Genomic DNA, 22,450 nt, shown 5'->3' with positions numbered 1-22,450 from the left:
TATATCTCAGGGCCAGCTGGGACAGAAAAAGTCGCCCAGTTGGTTTGTGTTTTCAGTAAGACAGAATATCAAGAGACATCTGCTTTGGGGGAAGTCAGAAGGAAGATTACATGAGGGAAAGTCCCTTCATCCTCAGAACCCTGACCTGAGCTTCTTTGCAGACACGTCAGCTTTAGGCTGGGGCGCTCTCCTAGAGGGCAAAGAAGTGTAGGGAATATGGTCAGAGGAAGAAAAGGCATTGTATATAAATGTGAAGGAGCTGAGGGCTATTCACTTAGGACTCAAGATGATTGCATCAGAAGTTAACAACAAAATAGTAGCAGTGCACTCAGACAACACCACGGCACTGTCATATATCAGCAAACAAGGGGAATGCACTCCTTTTTGCTGTGCCAAGCAGCAAGAGACCTACTTCTATGAGCCAAACAGAATTTGACAAAAAAAATTACAAGATTTTTGCAAGGAAAACTCAACGTCCTAGCAGACTCAACTGAGCAGGCACAATCAAGTGATCCCACAGAATGGACACTAGATCCAATAGTGTGCGAGTCCTTATGGAAGTTGTGGGGAAACTATCGATGACTTTTTTGTGACTTTAAGGAATTATTGCCTTCCTACATTCTTCTCTCCACCAGCACCAGATCCTCTAGCATATGAGATGGACGCAATGTCTGTTCTGCTACAAGATTGGTTAAATGTTCCTTTATGCCTTCCCTCCCTTCAGGATGATGGGGAGATTCTGATATTTTTACACAAGAATGTGTCAATGATTTTAATCGCCCCGTTTTGGCCACTAAAAGAGTGCTTTCCAGACCTGGTGGACCTTCTAATAGTCTTCCTGATTTTACTTCCTCCAAAGAAAAATCTGCTTAAACAACTGCACTTCAGGATGTATCATCAAAGGTTGTCCCTCTTGCTGTGACAGGATTCAAATTGTCAAGAGATTACTCAGAGCAAAAGGCTTTTCAAGAGCGTCTGCAAGAGCAATTCCAAAGCGCAGACGTGTATCCTCCACAGTTGTCTACCAGAATAAGTGGGTGATCTTCCGCACATGGTGCAGGCAGAAAGGAATTTTGTCTTCTAAGACCTTCATCAATTATAAAGGGCTACAGAGCCATGCTCAACTCTGTTTTCAGACACAGAGGAATGGAGATTATCTACAAATCAGGACATTTTCGATTTGGTTAAATCATGTGACTCAAGTAAACGAAGAACAGACCCAGTGGCCCTGGAATTTAGATGTACTAAAATGGCTCTCGGGGTCCTCCCTCCCTTTAAACGAACAACGAAGAGGCCTCCTATAGAAAAGTGATGATGAAGACCCCTTTTCTAGTAGCATTAGCTACAGCTAAAAGATTAAGTGAGCTACAAGCTATGGATGAAAAAATCGGGTTGGGGTAGATAAAATTTGTTCACTTTCTCTTAATTTTCTCTCGAAAATCGAGAATCCCAAAAGACCATGGACTCGCTCTTTTGTGATTAAAGGTTTGTCAGAGGAAGAGGAAAGAGTTCTCTGCCCAGTGAGAGCCCTAAAGTTTTACGCGAAACATGCTTATATAGAATTATACTCTGATTTTTATTAAATTTTTGTATGTTATTCATATATATAAGGTGATGTTCCAGAAAAAAATTAAGAGTTTTTGGATGATTTTTTGGATTTTATTAAGAAAATAAAAAAAATAAAAAATGCAACTCCTTCATTTTTAGAGCTACACAGAAATATATTATAGTAGGAAAAAATGTTGGGAACAGCTTTTCCATTTTTCATTTTTTTTGGATGGCGGGGCGGGATTTTCCCCTCAAATTTTGTTGATTTGGTTATAACGGGTTCCTCGTCAACCTAAGAAAAAGTCTAGCCCCAAGAAAATATTTGTCTTTCTTTCCTCTTTCCAGTGGTATACTTAACTTCAAAATTGGCCTAAAAATATAAAAGTAGTTAGCGTTTGAAGTGCCAAAAAGTGAAAATGAGAAAAATGGCTGTAAATGACAACAAGTTTTTTTGTTTTTTTGGCACTCCTGGAAAAAACTTATCTTAGAGCAAAAACATGTTACAAATAAAGGTTTAATATTCTTTAGCGATTAGTTCAGACTACCTTTCCTTCTTTCTAATAGTTCTTAGTGTTTTTTTGCTTGATTATTGGCGCCAAGTCGTCGTCGTCGTTCCCCCCCCCCCCTCCCCCCCCCCCCCCCCACGGTATTATTCGCTCGAGGTGAGGGCTCCTAATGACTATTGTAATTTTTTCCTGTATTTGCCTAGTTTATTAATTATTTTGATCTTTATATCACCTACTCTCGTACGTATGGGAGCAACAATGGCTTATTCCTTGGTGGGTGCATGGTCTGAGAGAGCAGAAGTCAGACATAGCGAAAAAAATGCTCAGAGTAAAAAGCAGCGCTCCTTTCCCTCTGAAAGTTTGGGACTCTCGGTCTCAGTCTCTCAGACCATGCACTCACCAAGGAATAAGCCATTGTTGCTGCCAGATGTACAAGAGTAGGTGATATCAAAATCAAAATAATTAATAAATTAGGCAAATAAAGGAAAGTATGACAAAATTCATTAGGAGCTAAACGTCAGCCTTACCTCAGTGTGTGTGGGTGGAGGGGACCAAAACCCCCGTCAGTTTTAATATCTTGAAAAAATGCTTTGTTCACGTGATAACAAGTGTTGCTCATGTCTTACGGCCATTTAACCAGCTTTTTAAAATTTCAAAAATACTCGCCAAAAATTGGAAGAGTAGTCCCCCTTAAGAGGACAGAAAAAGACAAGAGGAACTTCTAGTAATATATGAATATCGGTAAAAGATCCCTCTCATCCTCTCAAAAAGGATGTACTTTCATTTTTATTGAGGAAGATAATTAGAGAATCACATTCTCAGGTAGAAGAGTTTCCCCCATCCTCAAAGTGAAGGTCAAATTTTAAATGCCGATACTAAAAACTGTTAACTATGTAATTACTTGGTTACTATATATAAATTTTATTTTATCTTAAAAACTGTTATTTTACAATGAATGGAATTAAATTTGGGAAAGGAGTAGCATTTTAAAATTTTTATGCTTGAAAATATGTTGAATCCGATGATTTTTCATTGAACTGTTATTGAAGGTAATTTGAATTGCTGTGTTTGACCTGTTACTTGTGAAACAGTGGTATATAAATGGTGACAATAATTTTGTATTTCATTGTCTTTTAGGCAGATGGTGGTATGTATAGTTTTGAAGATGCCATTCCACAATTGATTTTCTTTGAGAAACGATCAGCTGGTAGTGCCAATTGGAATACACTGTTGGAAATTGGTCCCAGTTTCCAAATTGCCATTACAGGGAGAATTAAGGTAAGTTGGTGTCAATGCTTTTGTCTAGTAAGCTACTGTAAGGAGAGAGGGGGATAATTTTCTGTAACTTGAAACACTTTAGCAGTAAACTTATCTTACTACAGTACATAGTACCTACTTCAAACTTAATCCGTTCCAGAAGGCTGTTCGAAGTACGATTTGTTCAAAATATGAAACAAGTATCCCCATAAGAAATAAAAGGGAATCAGGATAATTCGTTCCAGCCAACCCATTCTCTTCTCTCCTCAACCAGAGGCGTATATTACAGCTCTGTCCTCAACAATATCATGACACACGATAACTTGAAATCATTCATTCATTACTCCTAAAAAATATAAACATTCCCTCCCTCTACCTCAAGTTAGCTGTGTATCACCACAATGATGAATGATTTTGTTAATCATTTGTGCTAAATTTTAATGTGGAAAGCTCTGTTTTTTCATTTACTGTTTTGTTAATATTGTTCAACTAGACCGTCACACTCAACGCACCGAACACTGCCTCAATTAAGACTTTTTTTTTGTATTGTATTTGATTGTTTTCGTATTTTACCATTATGTTAAATTTATTGTGAAATAACATTTTATTTCTGGGCTCAGCTCGTGTCGGCCTATGAAATATCATTAAGTTCATTATTTCTAGGTAAAATTATCCTAAAATTACCAGAGAAAAAATAAAATCAAGAAAATGTCAGTAAAACTGACTTGCTCACTCTATAAAAGAAGTGTCGGTATGGAAATAGGGGCGAGTGGGATCACTACCACGAGTCATTTACCATTTAGACCTTCCAACATAAAATCCCCACCTGAGAGAGCTGATACTAAAGGGTGATGCGACCGCTACTACTACTACTACTGACGCCACGTGGAGAGCAGCGCCCCTAGCGGTCATCCTTAATCTTTAGCTCTACAACGCTAGGTGCTTCTTTTTTCACTTGTGTTGTTTTTCGCTGGATTTATCTCTATTTACGATGGAACGTGCTGCAATCGCTTCGGCTAAGTTAAGTGCCTCATAAGTAGTAATTTTTAGTATTCCAGTCTTCCAGGGACCAGTATTTTCCTTTTTATAGGTCATATACGGTCTCCCGGTTGACTCGTGGCGGCCTCGTGTTGTTAAGATTTCCCGGTCTCCCATACTGGGACATCTTATGCTTATGGGCTATTTATATTTATGTTCATCGTTTTATTACATCGATTTTATAGTTAGGACACAGCCCTTTTCCCCTTTTTTCTCTTAGTTTGGTATTTAGGGCTATTACTGTGTTTTTCTGGCCCAGCATCCCAGCTCTTGCTCTTCATCGGCTTAAGTACGGCTGGTCGTCCGGGTAGTCCGACTGTTTCCTTCGCTCAGTTTGCCTCCGTCCTGGCCTTCTTTTTCGTTTTACTCAGGTGTCTCTTCTTTCTTTTACGATGTATTATTATTCGTCAGTGGTTTATTTAGGGTGCTAGGCTAGCCTAGGTGCTTTGTGCCATGTGTTGGTACAGGCTGGTTCACGTGGCCCCTCTGTGGTTGTGCTATCGCGGCCTAGGCCACCTACGTTCACGTGTCCCTTTAAGCACCTTACCCTCCCCCTTCCCTCCCTACCATGTGATAGGGAGGGGTCTGGTGGATCTCCTTGGTTGTCATGACACCACCTACCGTAGTCCTACCTCCCTCTCCCTCCGAGGGGCCAGGAGTTCCGTACCAGCTGGGGGCTAGGGCGACCACTTGTCTTGGGTACCGGGTTACCTGGCGGGTAGTAGTAGGGACGGGGGGGTAGGCCACCCCCCCCCTCTCTCGTCCGCCGTGTTCACGCCGGGATTCCCCCCCCCCCCCCCCCCCCCCCCCCCCCCCCCCTATCTCCCCCCCCCCCCCCCCCCCCCCCCCCCCCCCCCCCCCATTTTCTCCAGTCCCAACCCTTCCCCTACCTTTAACGGACGGAGCCCCGCCCGCTGAAGCCGGGAGCCCGTCGGTTATAGGTCCACCTGGCTCCGCCAGTGGGCGGGGTGGGAATTTACTAGTGGTCTGTTTGCTTGCCTACTATATCCTGATTTTCGCTACCGGAGGAGAGCTCGCTCCTTACCCGGGCACTCCTCTAGTAGACGGAAAGTGTGTTATACCTCATTCTATATGGATATACCCTTACTGATACGATGATTATTCGTTTGTTTTTAAGTTTTATGTACTGATTCTCGTTCGTTTCCTCCCGTCGTTGGTGTTTCATGGCCCCTCACCACTCCTGGTTGGAACCTTTTTCTTGTCTCCCAGCGTAAGCCTCAGTTGGGCGGGACCCCCACCAACCGCCTAGCTAACCACACGTATTGCGGCGGAGCTCTAGTTTTAATCTAACTTACATGCTCCGGCATGCAGCGGAGTCTATGTTTAGGCTGTAAGTGTGCACTCTGATACTCATGTATCTCTCCACTTACAGGCTACCAACTGCCAGTTCTAGGTTGCAACGCTAACTACGTTGTACGACCCCTGCGCCCATGAAGAGTGTAGGACCCACGCCCCGTGTGCCACTAACCACAACGGGATTGATTGTTTGGCACCCTGAGGCATGCACCATCTGCTATGACCTCGTGAGTCCAGCTTTTGGGTGTGGGGTAAGTTAACTCCTGGACATTTTTTTTTTTCTTACGATCATAACACCATAGGTCTAAGCTTCTTTTAAACCGTTCTCCGCGCTAGAAGCTTCATATCGCCTTCTCTTACAGGCTGCCGCCGTGAAGGAAGTCGCTCTGGCAACCCTGAAAGCTTGGGTAGGCGGCTTCTGGAAAGAACGCCGCCAAGGGCCAGCCTTATGTGTTAGACAAGAAGCTGGCCATCCAGATCTTCCCCGGAGGCAAGGCGACGGGGTATGTGGACCCCATCTCGGCAGCCCCACTCATAGCTTCCATTCAGCGGAGGTGCAGCAAGCGTTTGGGTCCGTCTCGACGCAGGAGCCAGTCCCAGATGTAGCCAACCTGGACCTTAATCTTGAGCCTATGGCGGTAGGTGCGGAGGATTTGTTGGTTGAGGTAGGTGAGTCGGGTCGCGACAAGGTCTACCCTTGTGCGCTCCTGGATCTCTTCCCTAGTTCCTCTTCTTCTTCTTCCTTCCAAGGCTTTCACGGGATCTGAGATCCCTTCTCGTTCTCCAGCTCTCTCTGTACCCCCGAAGGTGAAGGGACAGAGAACAGAAGACCCTACAATAAGACGACTTCTAAGAATTCGTCGTCTTCTTCGGCTAGGAAGTCTACGACTTCCTACGCCGATGCGGTGAAAACGAAGCCTAGCTCTTCCTATCAAAGAGCTCAAGAAGCAAGGCTTCTAAGGAGAAGGCTCGCGCTCCGGCGAGCCAATGCCTTCTCCGGCATCTACCGGATCTACTCCGGTAACTCCTGTTGAGGTGGCGGGACCTAGCTCTTTTGATCCCACCACTTCTCAGGCAGTAGTGATGCAACAAGTGGGTATGGGAGATGGTTGGCTCTCTTGGTACTAAGTTTGAGCAAATGTTTGCCCAACTGTCCAGTATGATCAACCAATCTGGTCAGTCCATACAAGACCTCTCTAACCGAGTTAGGGAGCATGATGACCGCTTTGCTGGCCTCAATCAGGCCCCTCAGACAACAAGCTCCCCCTTTAGCAGGTAACTGTCTCCTACAGCTACCTCCTTATGAATCCCTACCAGCCTTCTCTATGGATACCTCGGAAGAGTGGCAGCTTATGCCCCTTCAAGCATGGCATGATTTCGATCCCGGAGTGTGGAACAAGAAGGATTGAGGACTTCGAGTTCTATCCTCCCGGACTGACTCAGCCTTTCATAGGGTATGCTAGGCTGACGGTAACTGCTCTCAATAGAGAGAATAAGATCTCTAGAGAGACTGGTGCTATATAGTAGGATCATGCACAGAGGGAATGGGTTCACTGCCTGGAGGATTGGGATTGTACCCAATACCAAAACTCCAGGCATTCAAGAGCCCTTCACTATCTTCGCTACGGAGGAGGAGGCTTCTCTTCCATTCGCTACTAAGTATGTAGAAGCGACTCTACAAGCAGTCCTGAAAGACGAGCCCATGCCACAGTTGAGAGAGGCGGAATCAACATCTCCGCTCTTTCCTTCCTTCGGAGAATTGTGGGAGAACCTACCTGCCACTTTCTCAGTAGGTAAGCTGAAGCCAGACTGTGCGATGGATCAGTTTGGCGAGAAGCTCCCGAGACTGCCTGATAGCCTTCATTCAGGCAGAATTCGATGTCCACACAAAGATTTGGGAGGTCTCTTAACTCCCTCTTATCATTACGGAGATGGCTGCCCTGTCCTATGCTACGGAACCGCTGTTTAAAATACTGGCTAAATCCTTCCAGCTCCAGACGGTTCAAGCCGATGCCTTTGACTTCTTCTTAGCCAGAAGAACTGCCGAAAGCATGTCTTGCAGGAGGCAACTATTAGGCATGAGCCTAATAGACTCCTAGCTTGCCAGCATGATTTGGGGTGCGGACCTCTTGCCCAGAAGCCTCTAGTGAATTTAGGTGCATCACGAGCTGCTAGGCTTAACCAGAGCCTTAGAGCCAAGGGATGGGGCATCTCTTCCAAGAATGGAAGCAAGAGAGGCGCCCCTGCTGCTGGTAAGAAGTTAAAGAAAACTGGTAGGAGATTCCAACCCTATCAAAAACAGCAGCAACAACAACAACATTTCGTCCAGGCCGTCCCAGTTACACAACAGGGACAGCCGTCAACCTCAAAGCAGACACAGGCCCATTCTCCTGTTGTCTCCCTCAAAAAAACCAACCTTCGACCTGCATACACCGTCTCGCCAGCCTTCAATTCGATGTATGAAAGCCAGGCCTACCCAACCTTCAACAGGTTTTCTAGGGGAGCAGAGCGAGAGGTCACTTTCGCCAACGTGGCACAGGAAGAGCTGCAAGAGGCAGCACTTCAGAGGAGGGCGCGGAGGTCAACCTGCTCAACAACAGTGAGGCTCCCCAGGTAGGAGGGAGGCTGTCCCTCTTCCGTCACAGGTGGGGGTTCAGCAAATGGGCACAGAGCATCGTGTCCAAAGGATTGGGTTGGAGTTGGATCATAGATCCTCCTCCAATCAAATCATTCTATCAAATACCATCAAAGGAGTTGACAGATTATGCGGAGGAACTCCTTCAGAAAGGAGCTATTGCGAGAGTCAAGCATCTAAAATTTTTTCAAGGTCGCTTGTTCAGAGTGCCAAAGAAAGGCTCAACAAAAAGAAGGGTAATCTTAAGACTTTTGTCAAAGCTAAACTCTTTCATTCGTTGCGACAAGTTCAAAATGCTCACCATCTCGCAGTACGGACCTTACTTCCCCTTGGGGCCGTCGTCCCAACCTCTATCGATCTTACAGACGCATACTATCATATCCCTATAGCCAGCACTTCCGTCCATTCCTAGGCTTCAAACTAGGAAATCAGAAAGTTCTCATTCAAAGTGATGCCCTTCGGTCTGAATGTAGCCCCCAGGGTATTCACGAAAATAGCAGAAGTGGTAGTTCAATAGTTGAGAACACAAGGGATAATGGTAGCAGTGTACCTCGACGATTGGTTGATCTGGGCACCAACGGTCGAAGAATGCTCAAAGCCACGAAGAAGGTAGTACAATTTCTGGAACATCTGGGGGGTTCCAGATAAACAAAACGAAATCAGAACTCACTCGGAGTCTCGTTTTCAGTGGCTAGGAATCCAATGGGATTTATCCTCCACAATCTGTCAATTCCAGTGGTCAAAGGAAAGAAATAGCCAAGTCTGTGAGGCAATTTCTCAAAAGCAAACAAACGTCAAGGAGAAACCAGGAAAGAATCCTAGGTTCTCTTTCAGTTTGCCTCAGTGACAGACATCCTCCTGAAAGCAAGACTGAAAGATATAAATCGAGTTTGGCGATCAAGAGCAAACGTCAAATCTCGGGACAAGTTGTCAGTAATTCCACAGATCCTTTGCAATCAGCTCCGTCCATGGACAAAAGTGAAGAATCTTACCAAATTGGTACCCCTTCAATATCCCCTTCCGGTTGGTTTAACCATTCACACGGATGCCTCCCTGTCCAGGTTGGGGGGGATATTCTCAATTCAAGCAAGTTCAGGGGACTTGGTCCGTTCAATTCCGCCAGCTCCACATAAACGTTCTGGAAGCAATGGCAGTATTTCTTACCCTGAAGAGACTCCTTCCCCCAAAGAAGTCTCATCTAAGACTAGTTTTGGACAGTGCAGTGGTAGTACATTGCATCAACAGAGGAGGGTCCAAATCCAAACACGTGAATCATGTCATGATAGCCATCTTTGCTCTAGCAGACAAGCACAAAGGCATGGCATCGGGGTATCTGCCACCCGACTTGGACAGGGGTAAGGAATGTGATAGCGGACCCACTGTCCCGGTCAGTCCCCTCTGGAGTCAGAATGGTCCCTAGACGACAGGTCATTTCCAGTGGATATACCAGAGAGTCCCAGGTCTCCAAGTAGATCTCTTCGCCTCACAAGCGAACCACAAGCTCCCTTGCTATGTGGCCCCCAACCTGGACCCTCTGGCTTATGCCACGGACGCCCTGTCGTTGGACTGGAATCAATGGAAGAAAATCTACGTATTTCCTCCAGTGAATCTTCTTTTGAAAGTTCTGAGCAAGCTGAGGACTTTCAAGGGACTGGTAGCTCTGATTGCTCCAGATTGGCCAAAAAAGCAACTGGCATCCTCTGCTTCTGGAATTTGGGTCTCCGACCTCAACGGATTCCCAATCCCAAGCTGTCGCAATCAGTACAAATGAGGACTGTGTTCGCTTCCTCAGGAAATTCTTCAGACCCTAACTTTATGGACTTCATGAAGTTTGCGGCTAAAAAAGATGCTAACATTGATCCACGAAACATCCTCTTTCTAGAATCAGATAAAAGAGAGTCAACTATTAGACAATATGACTCAGCTGTTAAAAAGTTAGCATCCTTCCTGAAAGAATCAAACACTACAACCATGACAGTTAACTTAGCTATATCCTTTTCAGATCCTTGTTTGAAAAAGGCTTAGCAGCTAGCACCATTACTACTAATAAAATCGGCTTTGAAGAAAATCTTTCAGTTGGGTTTCCAAATAGACTTAACAGAATCTTACTTTACGTCTATTCCCAAAGCCTGTGCTAGACTTAGACCTCTCAAAGGCCTACTTCAGTTTCATGGTTCTTAAATGATGTCCTCAACTAGCCTCAGATACTGAACTCCAGCACTCGTCTTGCACATTCATAATGCTACTTAGAAGACGTTATTTTGTTAAGCCTGGCTTCAGGAGCCAGAATTTCAGAACTGTCGGCTGCTTCTATCCAGATGCGGGTCATGTAGAATTCTCCTCAGGAGAAGTTCTACTTTCTCCGGATCACAGCTTTTTAGTTAAAAACGAGGATCCCCTTGCAAGGGGGTGGGCCCTTGGAAGTCATTCCACTTCCGCAAGATCCTTCTCTCTGACCCAGTATCAACTTTAAGAGCCTTTCTATCTCGTACATCCTCTAGATCCTCAGGTCCTCTATTTATGAGAGAAAAAGGTGGCACTTTATCAGTGAAGGGAATCAGACAACAGATCCTTTACTTCATTAAACAAGCCAACCCTGAATCATTTCCAAAAGCACATTGATATCAGAGGAGAGTAGCACCTCAATTAATTATTTCCAACATATGAATTTTGAGGATCTTGAAAAGTATACTGGATGGAAATCACCGACAGTCTTTAAACGTCATTACCTGAAGTCCTTGGAATCTTTAAAATTTTCAGCAGTAGCAGCGGGAAACATTGTTTCTCCTGATACTGCACAGTAGTTGTAGTTTAGATCCAGGTCTCCTTTCTACCTACCTCGTCCAACATGCCTCACCCTATTGCCATGCTTCTTGGGATACTCTAGCCTTAGCCGCTAGGATCGTATTGGTGGAATGCCCCTTATTTTTTTGCTAGGGGCATCCACGTTGTGTACATATAATGTACTTCAGTGTTTCTACCCTTATTTTTATGCTAGGGTAGAACACAATGAGTTTGTATATTTTGTAAATATTTAAATTAGTGAATCATTCTATATTGTTCTATTTGCCATTACACTATTATGTATCACCATGTCTAGTATAAGCTAATTTTAAGTACTTTATATTAATTTGGTATGTTAACCCTGCCATTGTTTAGTATAAGTTAGTTTTAAGTACTTTTGTTAGTATACTGTAATGAGTCTTGATTCACTTATATTATATTACTTTTTTACTATTGGGTTTCATTTGTCCTTTTTTCCATCTTGTCTGTTTCTCTGGTACTGTTTCATAGGCCGACACGAGCTGAGCCCAGAAAAGGGATTTTGACGTAGGAAAAATCTATTTCTGGGTGATTGGCTTGTGTCGCCCTATGAAACCCACCCTATTCTTTTTACCCACCCTACAGGACAAGAAGTTCATAGATTAAGGATGACCGCTAGGGGCGCTGCTCTCCGCATGGCGTCAGTAGTAGTAGTAGTAGCGGTCGCATCACCCTTTAGTATCAGCTCTCTCAGTTGGGGATTTTATGTTGGAAGGTCTAAATGGTAAATGACTCGTGGTAGTGATCCCACTCGCCCCTATTTCCATGTATGCAATCATCAGAAATGAAAAATAATATCATTATCATATGTAAATAATGCGATATATGGTAGCGAAAAAAAAAAAAAATCATACATAATTGTATTAAAATCACGCTGTGCAAAAAACGATAAAAGCTAACGAGTTTCTTTTTTTTCGTTGTATTGTACACTAAATTGCAATCATTTTGATATATAATACATTGTAAAACAATAAAAGCAACACCGGAAAAATATTATCACAAAATGATGTATGAATTCGTAACGCAGGGTACGTAAAAAAATGTTTTGAAAAAATTCACTGTAAATCTAAATATTGTTCTAGAGACTTCCAATTTGTTTCAAAATGAATACAAATGATTGAATATTACAATACTGTAAGAGTTTTAGCTTACAATTGCAGTTTTTGACCATTTCCGACGAGTTAAAAATGACCAAATGTCGAAATTTTTTTATAAATTTTTTTTATATGCAATTATTTCTGAAATTAAAAAAGCTACAACCTTCAAATATTTTTCCTTTTATTCTACGTGAAATTGCGCACATTTTCATATATAAAACTCTATGAAATGCCCAATATGAAATGGAGCAAATTTTCCGAGAATGTGATGTACGCAATTCGGAGATTTATGGCGGAGAATCCGCGCACGGAGGGAAGGAAAGTTTTTTTCATACATAAATTCACCATAAATTAAAATATTGTGCTAGAGACTTCCAATTTGTTGCAAAATGAAGGTAAATGATTGAATATTACTAAAATATAAGAGTTTTAGCTTAAAATTGCGTTTTTCGACCATTTCGTAGAGTCAAAGTTGACCGAACGTGGTTTTTTTTCTATTTATCATGATTTATATGCAAATATTTCAAAAATGAGAAAAGCTACCACCTTCAATTATTTTTCTTTGTATTCTACATGAAATTGCGCACATTTTCGTATATAAAACTTAATGTAACGGCTAATTTAAAATGGTGCAAACATTACCACAATCGCACGTATGATTTTTTCGGAAGTTACCACGCGGGCGTAAGGAAAATGTTATTTTTTTCATAAATTCACCATAAATCAAAATATTGTGCTAGAGACTTCCAATTTGTTACAAAATGAAGGTAAATGATTAAATATTACTAAAATATAAGAGTTTTAGCTTACAATTGCGTTTTTCGACCATTTCGGTAGAGTCAAAATTGACTGAAGGTTGAAAATTTGTCACTTATCGTTATTTATATGAAAATATTTCAAAACTGATAAAAGCTACAACCATGGGTTGTTTTTAGTTGTATTGTGCATGAAATTGCGCACATTTCCATATATAAAACTTTATGTAACGGCTAATTTTAAAATGGTGCAAACATTACCACAATCGCATGTATGATTTTTTTCGGAAGAGTTACCACGCGGACGTAAGGAAAAATTTTTTTCATAAATTCACCATAAATTGAAATATTGTGCTAGAGACTTCCAATTTGTTGCAAAATTAAGGTAAATAGTTGAATATTACTACAATATAAGCGTTTTAGCCTACAATTGCGTTTTTGACCATTTCGGTAGAGTCAAAGTTGACCGAAGGTTGAAATTTTGGCACATCGTTATTTATATGGAAATATTTCAAAACTGATAAAAGCTACAATCATGAGTATTTTTTTGTTGTATTTTAAATGAAATTGCGCACATTTTCATATATAATACTTCATGTAACGGATAATTTAAAACGGTGCAAAAATTATGTCAAAGTGACAAGATAATTTTTGAGATGTGTCACTGATACTTTTGAGTGCGATAAGAAAGAAATTCGCGCTTGCGCGCCTGCGTAATGATTGTAAACAAAACAACGCCTTGATCCGTGAACTCCCAGCATCCCCCAAGGCACGTGATTCAAAAGTTTTAGGCTGGTAGGCCTATAAGTATTTTTCCGCGAATTTTTAAAAAAACGTTTTTGAGTCAACTTATGGTACGTCCATTCGGCAATCGGGGGAGATTTTGACTCGACGTTTAATACGTCCATTTGGCGTTTAAGGGTTAAGAGGAAAAATTGGTTCTTATTTTCTTCATTAAAAATATATCTTACCATTTTGTAATGGTATTCTGGATTTTTTCAGATTAAACATTCCACAGTTCCTACGTGGAAAACAGCGTACGCATCTGATGAAAGTGCAGTCATTATTAAAGAAACTTCATTCCACCGAAAAGATGATACAGAAACTCCTGTGGATGAAGATGAGGTTATCCCCGGATATAAATATGGAACAACATTGGTACCATTCATAGGTGAGTGTACTATCTTTGCTGTGTAAATAATGAAAATTTATTTATTTATTTTTTTGTTTAAGTATCTACAAGGAAGTTAAGGGATCACTGGTTTTGTATAACTTTTAAAATTTGTTGATAATCTTGCCATTATATGCAAAAAGAGGTCCTGGAAGCTCAAGTCTCTTAAAAGAAAGGGGAAAATAAAGCCGGCCAGTAATTTTTGTATTGGTGCCAGTGATTCCTAACTTGTAATTGTAGATACCAAGTATGGAACATCATTCAGAATTCCTGGCTTTGATTGTCAGACAGCAAGCATTGGGTATGAGAAGCATCCTGCTCTTCATATTATGTTATTGGAACGCTGCATAATGCTTCCAAACCTGAGAGAATAGGATCTTCCCGTGGTTGATTTTTTGGTTTTCTCTGCTTATATGTGTGTTGTTAGTGCTTCCCCTTCATTAGAGGAAAGATGCATCTTTGATGGGACTTCTCCAATTTAGTTAACTTCTTATGGTCTCAGGAATTCAGCTTCTCTGCCTTTGTGACTGTAAAGTGTTTTGCAGAGGTAATGTTTGAAGAAGTGCTTTTTATGAATCTAGTCATTTCCATCTTTTTCAAGCTGTGTGCAAAGCTATATCAAGCATTTCTTTTCATCATGATATTGATGTTGAAGAGACAGAATTACTATTTCCTGCAAACACCTCTCCTACTTTTTGTTTCCCAGTAATGTAAGGAAGGGCCTCTGATTAGGTTTAAATCTATACCACTGTTCCACAGTTAGCAGACTTTCATGCAAAGAACTATCAGTCATTCATGAAAGTTCTGGTGGCTTGTTGACACTAAGACAAACTTGACGTTAATAAGCGAACTGCATTTCTTAAAGTTTATGCTTTGAATTTGATACCTCTGTCATTTGCTGTCACCTATGTAGAAAAAACAATATCTAGCTATTAAAGGCCATTTTGCTCTTATTCTTGGCTAAATCTGAAGAAGGACTTTTCCTTTCACTGTCAGAATAGTTTATCTATCTAGGAACCAGGGGATCCAGAAATACCTATAGACTTATTGTTTAAGGAATGGATCATGAAGCAAAGAACCAGAAATCTATCTTATTTTAGCTCATGCAAATGACTTCAAGGGCTATAGGGAATTACAACTGATGGCAAAGAAAACAGGGTAGCATTTGCTTTATTGTACCCATCTGTGTATTCCTATTGTGATATCCTCCATGATGTAAACTCACAAGGTGTTTCTTGTGGTATTACTTGGATATAAGTGCTGTTCCCTACTACAGTGCATTCCCAAGAATGTAGGGATTTCAACCCATGTTATTTATGTTCGGTCTGAAGAGGTATTATTCAAATTATATTGTTTTTACAATTATTGTAAACACCTCCCCTGTGTGTATGAAAGACAAGTTATGATTCTTACATCAGTTGTAGGTTCTTCAAACAAATATTACAGGTGACAGTCAGCATATCTATACTTTTTAGCAGCTTAGTCTCTATCACTCTCTCTATGATTCATGTTAGCAATAAAGAAGGGGCTTATCATAAAATATGTACAATTTTTTAGATAAAAATCCATCCACCAGTTTCTGATAGGGTTAAGGATTACATACCCCTTGTGTGAGCAATGAATACTGCTTTCTTTTGTCAAAGAAAATATAGCATCCAGACAATTTTCTAACCATGAAATAATGTAATTATAAGTAATGGCTAAGGAAAAAATTGTTCTATGATAATTAAGCATTTGCTGAAATGAGGACAAAGGATCTGAGTCATCTTGTGAGGAAGAATTTGAATGAGGAGAAAGGGTCTGGGACACTTTGTTAGGAAGAATTTGGAAACTCGTTTAGAGCTTCACCTGTATTGTCTAGGTTATTTAGGACCTTTGAACATTCTTAGAATGGTAGGCACAGTTGGTCAGAAAGGGTTCAGGATGACAGGTGTAAGAAGAGGAGCCTCACTCAAAGAATGGCCTTAGAGGCCTTAATTTGCTCAACTATTTTTCTGTATGTTAACAATTTCTCATCATTAATTAAAAGGCAATAATAGTAGATATACCTGATCCTAAGATGGTTTACTGAATTTCTTGTAACCTATGTTTTAAGTTTCTTGCCAAAGTTTCTCATAACAAAACTATATTAGTACTTATTTACTTTATATAGCTGTGTCAAGGATGCAGTATAATTTTTACCAGTGATGTTTTAAAAAGAGAAAATAACTTGAGAGTTGATTGCTTTGTTTTGGTTGGTACATGATTGTGCACATTTAACTGTCTCAATGCATTAGGCACTCTCTTCAGCAGCTATTGTATGCTGATATGTGTAATGGTATGCATGCACATTCAACTGTCTTTGTACATTTAGTACTGTTGTAGCTAAATTGACAATATAAAGCAACAGTAAAAGAAAAGGGCAGATGTTGTGTGAAAATTTGTAAGGATATTCACAGAACAATTCTTCTTAACATTAATTTATCATTAAAACTAACTTGCAACTAATAAAGTGGCATTTTGGCCTCTTTTTAGAACTCAAGGTTGCCAAAATGATTACAGTTGATATGTGTGTGTGTGTGTTTATGTATATTTTATATATATATATATATATATATATATATATATATATATATATATATATATATATACAGTAGTCCTCGGGTTACGCTGGTCCTCGACTTACGATGTTTCGTGGTTACGAACGCGCCCCCATAAAAATATAAAAAATAATATATTGCGTCGTTCCGTCTTACGCGGTTTAGCGTCGTAAGCAACGTAAACAAACGCGAACTAGTTCCGGGCGCACGGCGGAAGAATACGCTTTGTGGGGGAGAGGACGGCGTCGCTTCGCTACGCTCATTCCTCGCCCATACGCCATTTTGGTTGTTTACACGCCTCTCTCTCCCTGTGTTGTATCGTTTTTGTAACTTTTTGCTCTTTGTTATGGCTCCCCAAGCGCAAGGCGGACTCTTCTGATGGTAGTGCATCGAAGAAAAGAAGGCCATCACCATGGAAATTAAAGTGGACATTATAAAGCGATCTGAGAAGGGAGAAACGCCAACAAACATGGCCGCTCGCTTGGCCTTAGCCGTTCGACCGTTGCTACCATTATCAAAGATAAAGAGCGCATCGTTGAACATGTGAAAGGATCTGCTCCTATAAAGCGACAGTGATAACTAAGCAGCGTAGTGGTCTAATAACTGAATCACCTGCCTCAGCATCCCAGCAACTCTGGAGGTTCTTTTCTCTTCACTAACCTCCCCCAGTCTCTCCAGCCACCGCAGCTTCCTCTCCAGTGTGCAAGCCAATCAAACTAATAAAGGTAAGGAATTGTTCTCTCATTGTTATTGATATAGGTATTTCATTAAAAATCATGTGGTATTTTTCAATGTTCCGACTTACGCTGAAAATCGTGTTACGACGCATCGTAAGAACGGATCAACATCGTACTCGAGGACCCCCTGTATATGTGTGTGTGTATGTATATATATAATATATATATATATATATATATATATATATATATATATATATATATATATATATATATATATATATATATATATATATATATATATATATATATATATATATATATGTATATATATTTATATTTATATTTATATTTTATATTTATATTTATGTACATGCACTCACATGAAATATAAACAATGAAATTCTTTTTTTCTTAGAAACTAAGAATTTCTAAGGAAAATATTCCCCTTTCACACCTTCACACACACTCAAGTACACATCAATTTTATACAACTACTTAACCCTTAAATGCCTACTGGACGTATTATACGTTGACTAAAATTGTCTTTTGGGTGCCAAGTGGACGTACGGTATGTCGACTACAAAAAGTTTTTTTAAATATTTGCCGAAAAATATTTATAGGCCTAGTTTGCGAAAGATTTTAAATCACGCCCCTTGAGGGATGCTGGGAGTTCACGGATCACGCTGTTGTTTTGTTAACAAGCGTTACCCAGCTGCGCATGCACGAATTTTAGAAAAAAACTTATTTTTATGTCCACAAGTTACGAATTCATGCATCATTTTGTGATAATATTTTCTCTATGTTGCTTTGATCGTTTTACAATTTGTTATATACCAAATTCATCGCAATTTAGTGTACAATACAACGTTCACCGTTTTGCTCACAGCGCAATTTGTATACAATGATATGATTTTTTTTTTTTTTTCTTTTTTTTTTTTTTGCGCTGTCCTATATTCCAATATTTATATATGATAATTATATTTTTTTTCATTTCTGATGGTTGCATACTAAACTTTAGGCAATGACAAAAAAGGAGCCAAAAATGAACTCTTAATCTTGAAATCTAAGCGTGCTGGGATTTTTTAAAAATACTTTTTTCTGCATCAGCTCTCACTCCCGAACGCCGCCGGCATACGACAGACACTTTTGTAAATAGAGGCTCGGCGTTTAAGGGTTAACTTACAAAACCAAACTTACGAAACCAAACTGACAAAAAAGCAGTCAAGTACCGTGAAAATGCACAGTGCTGGATTTGGAATAAGTTAGCTTAAGTTTTCTTAAAATTGAAAACATTATCCAACTCACACTATTTACACTTCTATTTGTCCTGTTATATATTGATGCAACAGTTCTTTTAACTATGCTTGTGCACTAGGCACTTCTTTGAATCATAAATTCACTTCAAAGGCTATTCGGCCAGTTTCAAAAGCAATAATTGACAAAGTTCACCTTTCCTCATCAAAAGCCCACAGAAAACACAGTTTTAATACTTTACTCAGAAAGAAAAATAAGAACCATCCATAAGGGGAAGGCCTAAAAAGTTACTTTTATCAAGAGGTGTGATATCATAGAATTTGAAACTGTCACACTACATACAGGATGACAATTGCTGTCATCAGCTGCCTACTAGCAAACTCCTTTCTATGAACATCTAATGTATCTGTACAAGACTTGCATTCAGTACAAACAAACAGCCACATCAGTTACACAACAGACTCCTATAGCAGAAAAACAAAAACTTTTAAGTTAATATTTACAACTAAAAAAAAAACAAAAGTAAAATAAAAAAATATTTTTAAATAAATAGATATTAGACTTTTCCATACAAACCAGCTCACAAACCCACTGCCTTTAATTCCAACCCAAAGTTAGTTTCTTTTCCTTTCTGAAAAAAAAAATCATACTACTACAGTACTGTTTCTTCAGCAGCCATCATGTATTGGTTACACAGTTGTAGTTTTTTAGTTAATTTTTTAAGTTCACATACCAGTTAACTGAAAAATTTTAACAGAACCAGGAATGTACTCTGTATGAACTGGCTAGTCATGTTACATTAGAAATTTCCTTGGCCAACAGTGTATAAGATATGCACTGGAGGGCTATAGCTCTTGCACTATTTTAAGCTTTTGATAATATTGATTGTAGGCTTATGCAGTTATTTCTTTTAAACACAGACAAAGGAAAAACTAAAGACTACAACAGTAAATACAGTAGAAATAAGGAATAGTTTATCATTGCACAGTTAACACTGGGTTAAGCACAGTAAGAATGTGAATTTTTATTTATTTATTATTTGTGGTTTATCACAGTCATCCTATTCGACTGGGTGGTTATAGTGTGGAGTTCTGGGCTACATCCTGCCTCCTAGGCGACGTCACTTTTCTCACTATATGTTGTTTCTGGTAGCACACTCTTTGCATGAGTCCTGGAGCTACTTCAGCATCCAGTTTTTCCAAGTTCCTTTTCAGGAATCTTGGGATCGTGCCTAGTGTTCCTATGATTATGGGTACAATTTCCTCTGGTATATCCCATATCCTCCTTATTTCTATTTTCAGTTCTCGATACATATCAATTTTTTTCTTTCACATCTACTCTGGTGTTCCATGATATTGCAACATCAATGAGTGATATTTTCTTGATTTTCTCAATCATCACATTTGGTCTATGGCAAGTATCACCCCATCTGCTCTGGTACCGTAGTCCCAGAGGGTCTTGCTTGATCGTTTTCTATCACTCCCTCAGGTTGGTGTTCATACCACTTATTACTGCAAGCTAGCTGGTGTTTCTTGCACAGGCTCCAGTGGAGGACTTTTGCTATGGAATCATGCCTCTTTTTCTGCTGGTTTTGTGCGAGTGCTGGATATTTGCTTGCTATGTGATATATGGTCTCGTTTTTCTTATTGCATTTCCTGTGTGCTTGTTTCATGGTAAAAAGGTCTTTTAGCAAGGTTCTTATAGCTCAGGTTTAGAGCAATTTCATTTAAGATGTGTTGAACGTGATTTGCTTTTAAGGATATGCCCATTTACAATCATGAAGTTAGGGTTGTTTGTTAGTTTGGATTTTTATTATTTTCTTATTTAACTAGCAAAAATATTTAATAGAAGGCTATTAATTCTGTAAGTCAACTAGGGAATATAATGAGACTAGCACAGAAGTGTAGCACATGAATTTTAAGAAAAAATTTATATATATGGACATTTGCATGAAGAAAATTGATTTTTATGCTTCAGTTTAAGGGGTGCACCGTTGCCATAAGGTCCCATTGTATAGAAAGTTCTTCATTCTACCTTATGATTGAAGGAATTAAATAAGATTTTTACCACTTGTTATACAGCTGTACCAAAAAAAAGTACAGGTGAGGAAATAATGATGCTTGACCTCTCAAGTTCATGATTTTGAAGTTGAAAATTTTTTTTGAAACTTTAAAAATATAGCAGAGAAAAAGTTGCACTCAAAAATAAGTTTCTCCACTTGTAAATACAGCCAAACCTCAGTTTTCATATTTATAGATTTTTTTTTTTTTTTTTTTTTTTTTTTTTGTTTTTTTTTTTTTTTTTTTTTTTTTTTTTTATGTTTCCCCGGTTTTCGTACACTTGGAAACGCTCCGTCCGGGGCCCAGTGTGTGACCTGGCCCTGTATCAAGTGCCCAAACAAAGTATCCTATCTTCTTTTGTGACCCATTCTGCTTTTGAGTTCGTTGTTTTTGTGCTTTTTTTTTAATCGAGTGCAACTGCTAAATAAGTAGATATGTAGTTGATGTACAAACTGTAAAAAGAATTTAAATTGAGTTTTCGGTCAGTTGTCTTGGAGATTAAAGCATTTAATTTTGAAAAAAGTAAGTTTTGAGAAAACAGCACAAGAAAAAATTTAGCTTATTTTGTAATAACTGTGAAACTATGACATTTAGAAAGCTGATTTTGCCCTGAAACTATTTAATCATATAAGAAATATGCCCTGAAACTTACAATATAATTAGATAAATAGAACTGTGCTGTCTCTTGATATGTATATATTTCCTAAAATTTGAATTGATTGGGAGTGCTGACACCATAGGGCCCCTTTATAAAGTAAATGACTTTCTAACTATTGATTATTATACAAATAAAACTGAAAAAACACAAGTCTTGTTTCAGTTGTCTTGGAGATCGAAGCATTTAGTTTAAAAGAAAAAAAAGTAACTTCTCAGGAAACAACAAAAAATCAATATTTCTGAACTCAAAAACAAAAAAACAATTAGAATTATTTAGATTCCAGAGGCCAGTTATCCTTATAGCCATATTCTTTATTACTCTAATCCTAGAGAAAATGGGTTATTTTAATTGGAAACAATTATTTTTGAATAAATTTTATTATCACATTCATTTTCCATGCTTTTTTTGTTTACAATTTTTCGTTCAGTGCCATAACAAAGATGAATAAATTTATCCTTGAACCAATCTAAAAATTCTTTTGTAGCAAGAATATTTCCAGATATATATATTTTTTTATTGTAGAACAGTCCAAAATAGTGTATATCTCAAACTTGATCAATGTAAGATCATTCATCAACTTACATTTTTTACAATCCGTCGTTCACAGTGCTATACAAGTGATGAAAAAAATTTGTCCATGGAACCAATCTTAATAAATTGCTTTTTTAGCCCCAATAATTTTTTGTTTTTAAAGATATGTTTATTTACACACAAAACAGTCCAAAACTGTGATTAACTTCCTGATCATATCCTGAATTATTCAGACATGTTTTTTACAGGACTATCTCACACCTGTGGTTTACAATGTCATAAAGTGATAAACAAAATTGTCAATAAACCAATCTTAAACTTACTTATAGTATTGTTGCTTCAGGATATGTGTTTATTTAGGTATAAAACAGTTGAAATTGTTAACTAAAATTCAATAGTTTCTTGAAATTTGAGAGTTGGGACACCTCTTAACCCTTAAACGCCGAGCCGGTATTTCCGAAAGTGTCTCACGTATGCCAGCGGGAGACACTTTCGGAAATACCGGCTCAGCGTTTAAGGGTTAAGACGGTGTTCCCAACTC

At 39.2% G+C, this 22,450-nt stretch overlaps 1 protein-coding gene across 1 annotated transcript in view; it reads left to right on the top strand.

The window, feature by feature from the left end:
- Positions 1-22,450, top strand: part of LOC135216611 (X-ray repair cross-complementing protein 5-like) — a 187,351-nt gene that overhangs the window by 37,905 nt on the left and 126,996 nt on the right. Inside the window, 2 exon segments of the mRNA XM_064251991.1 lie at positions 3,192-3,332; positions 13,979-14,147. Coding sequence (XP_064108061.1) covers positions 3,192-3,332; positions 13,979-14,147 — 310 coding nt within the window.

This window comes from Macrobrachium nipponense, chromosome 6 (genome assembly GCF_015104395.2).
Source record: "Macrobrachium nipponense isolate FS-2020 chromosome 6, ASM1510439v2, whole genome shotgun sequence".
Taxonomy (NCBI): Eukaryota; Metazoa; Arthropoda; class Malacostraca; order Decapoda; family Palaemonidae; genus Macrobrachium; species Macrobrachium nipponense.
This window is presented reverse-complemented; position numbering and strand designations above follow the sequence as displayed.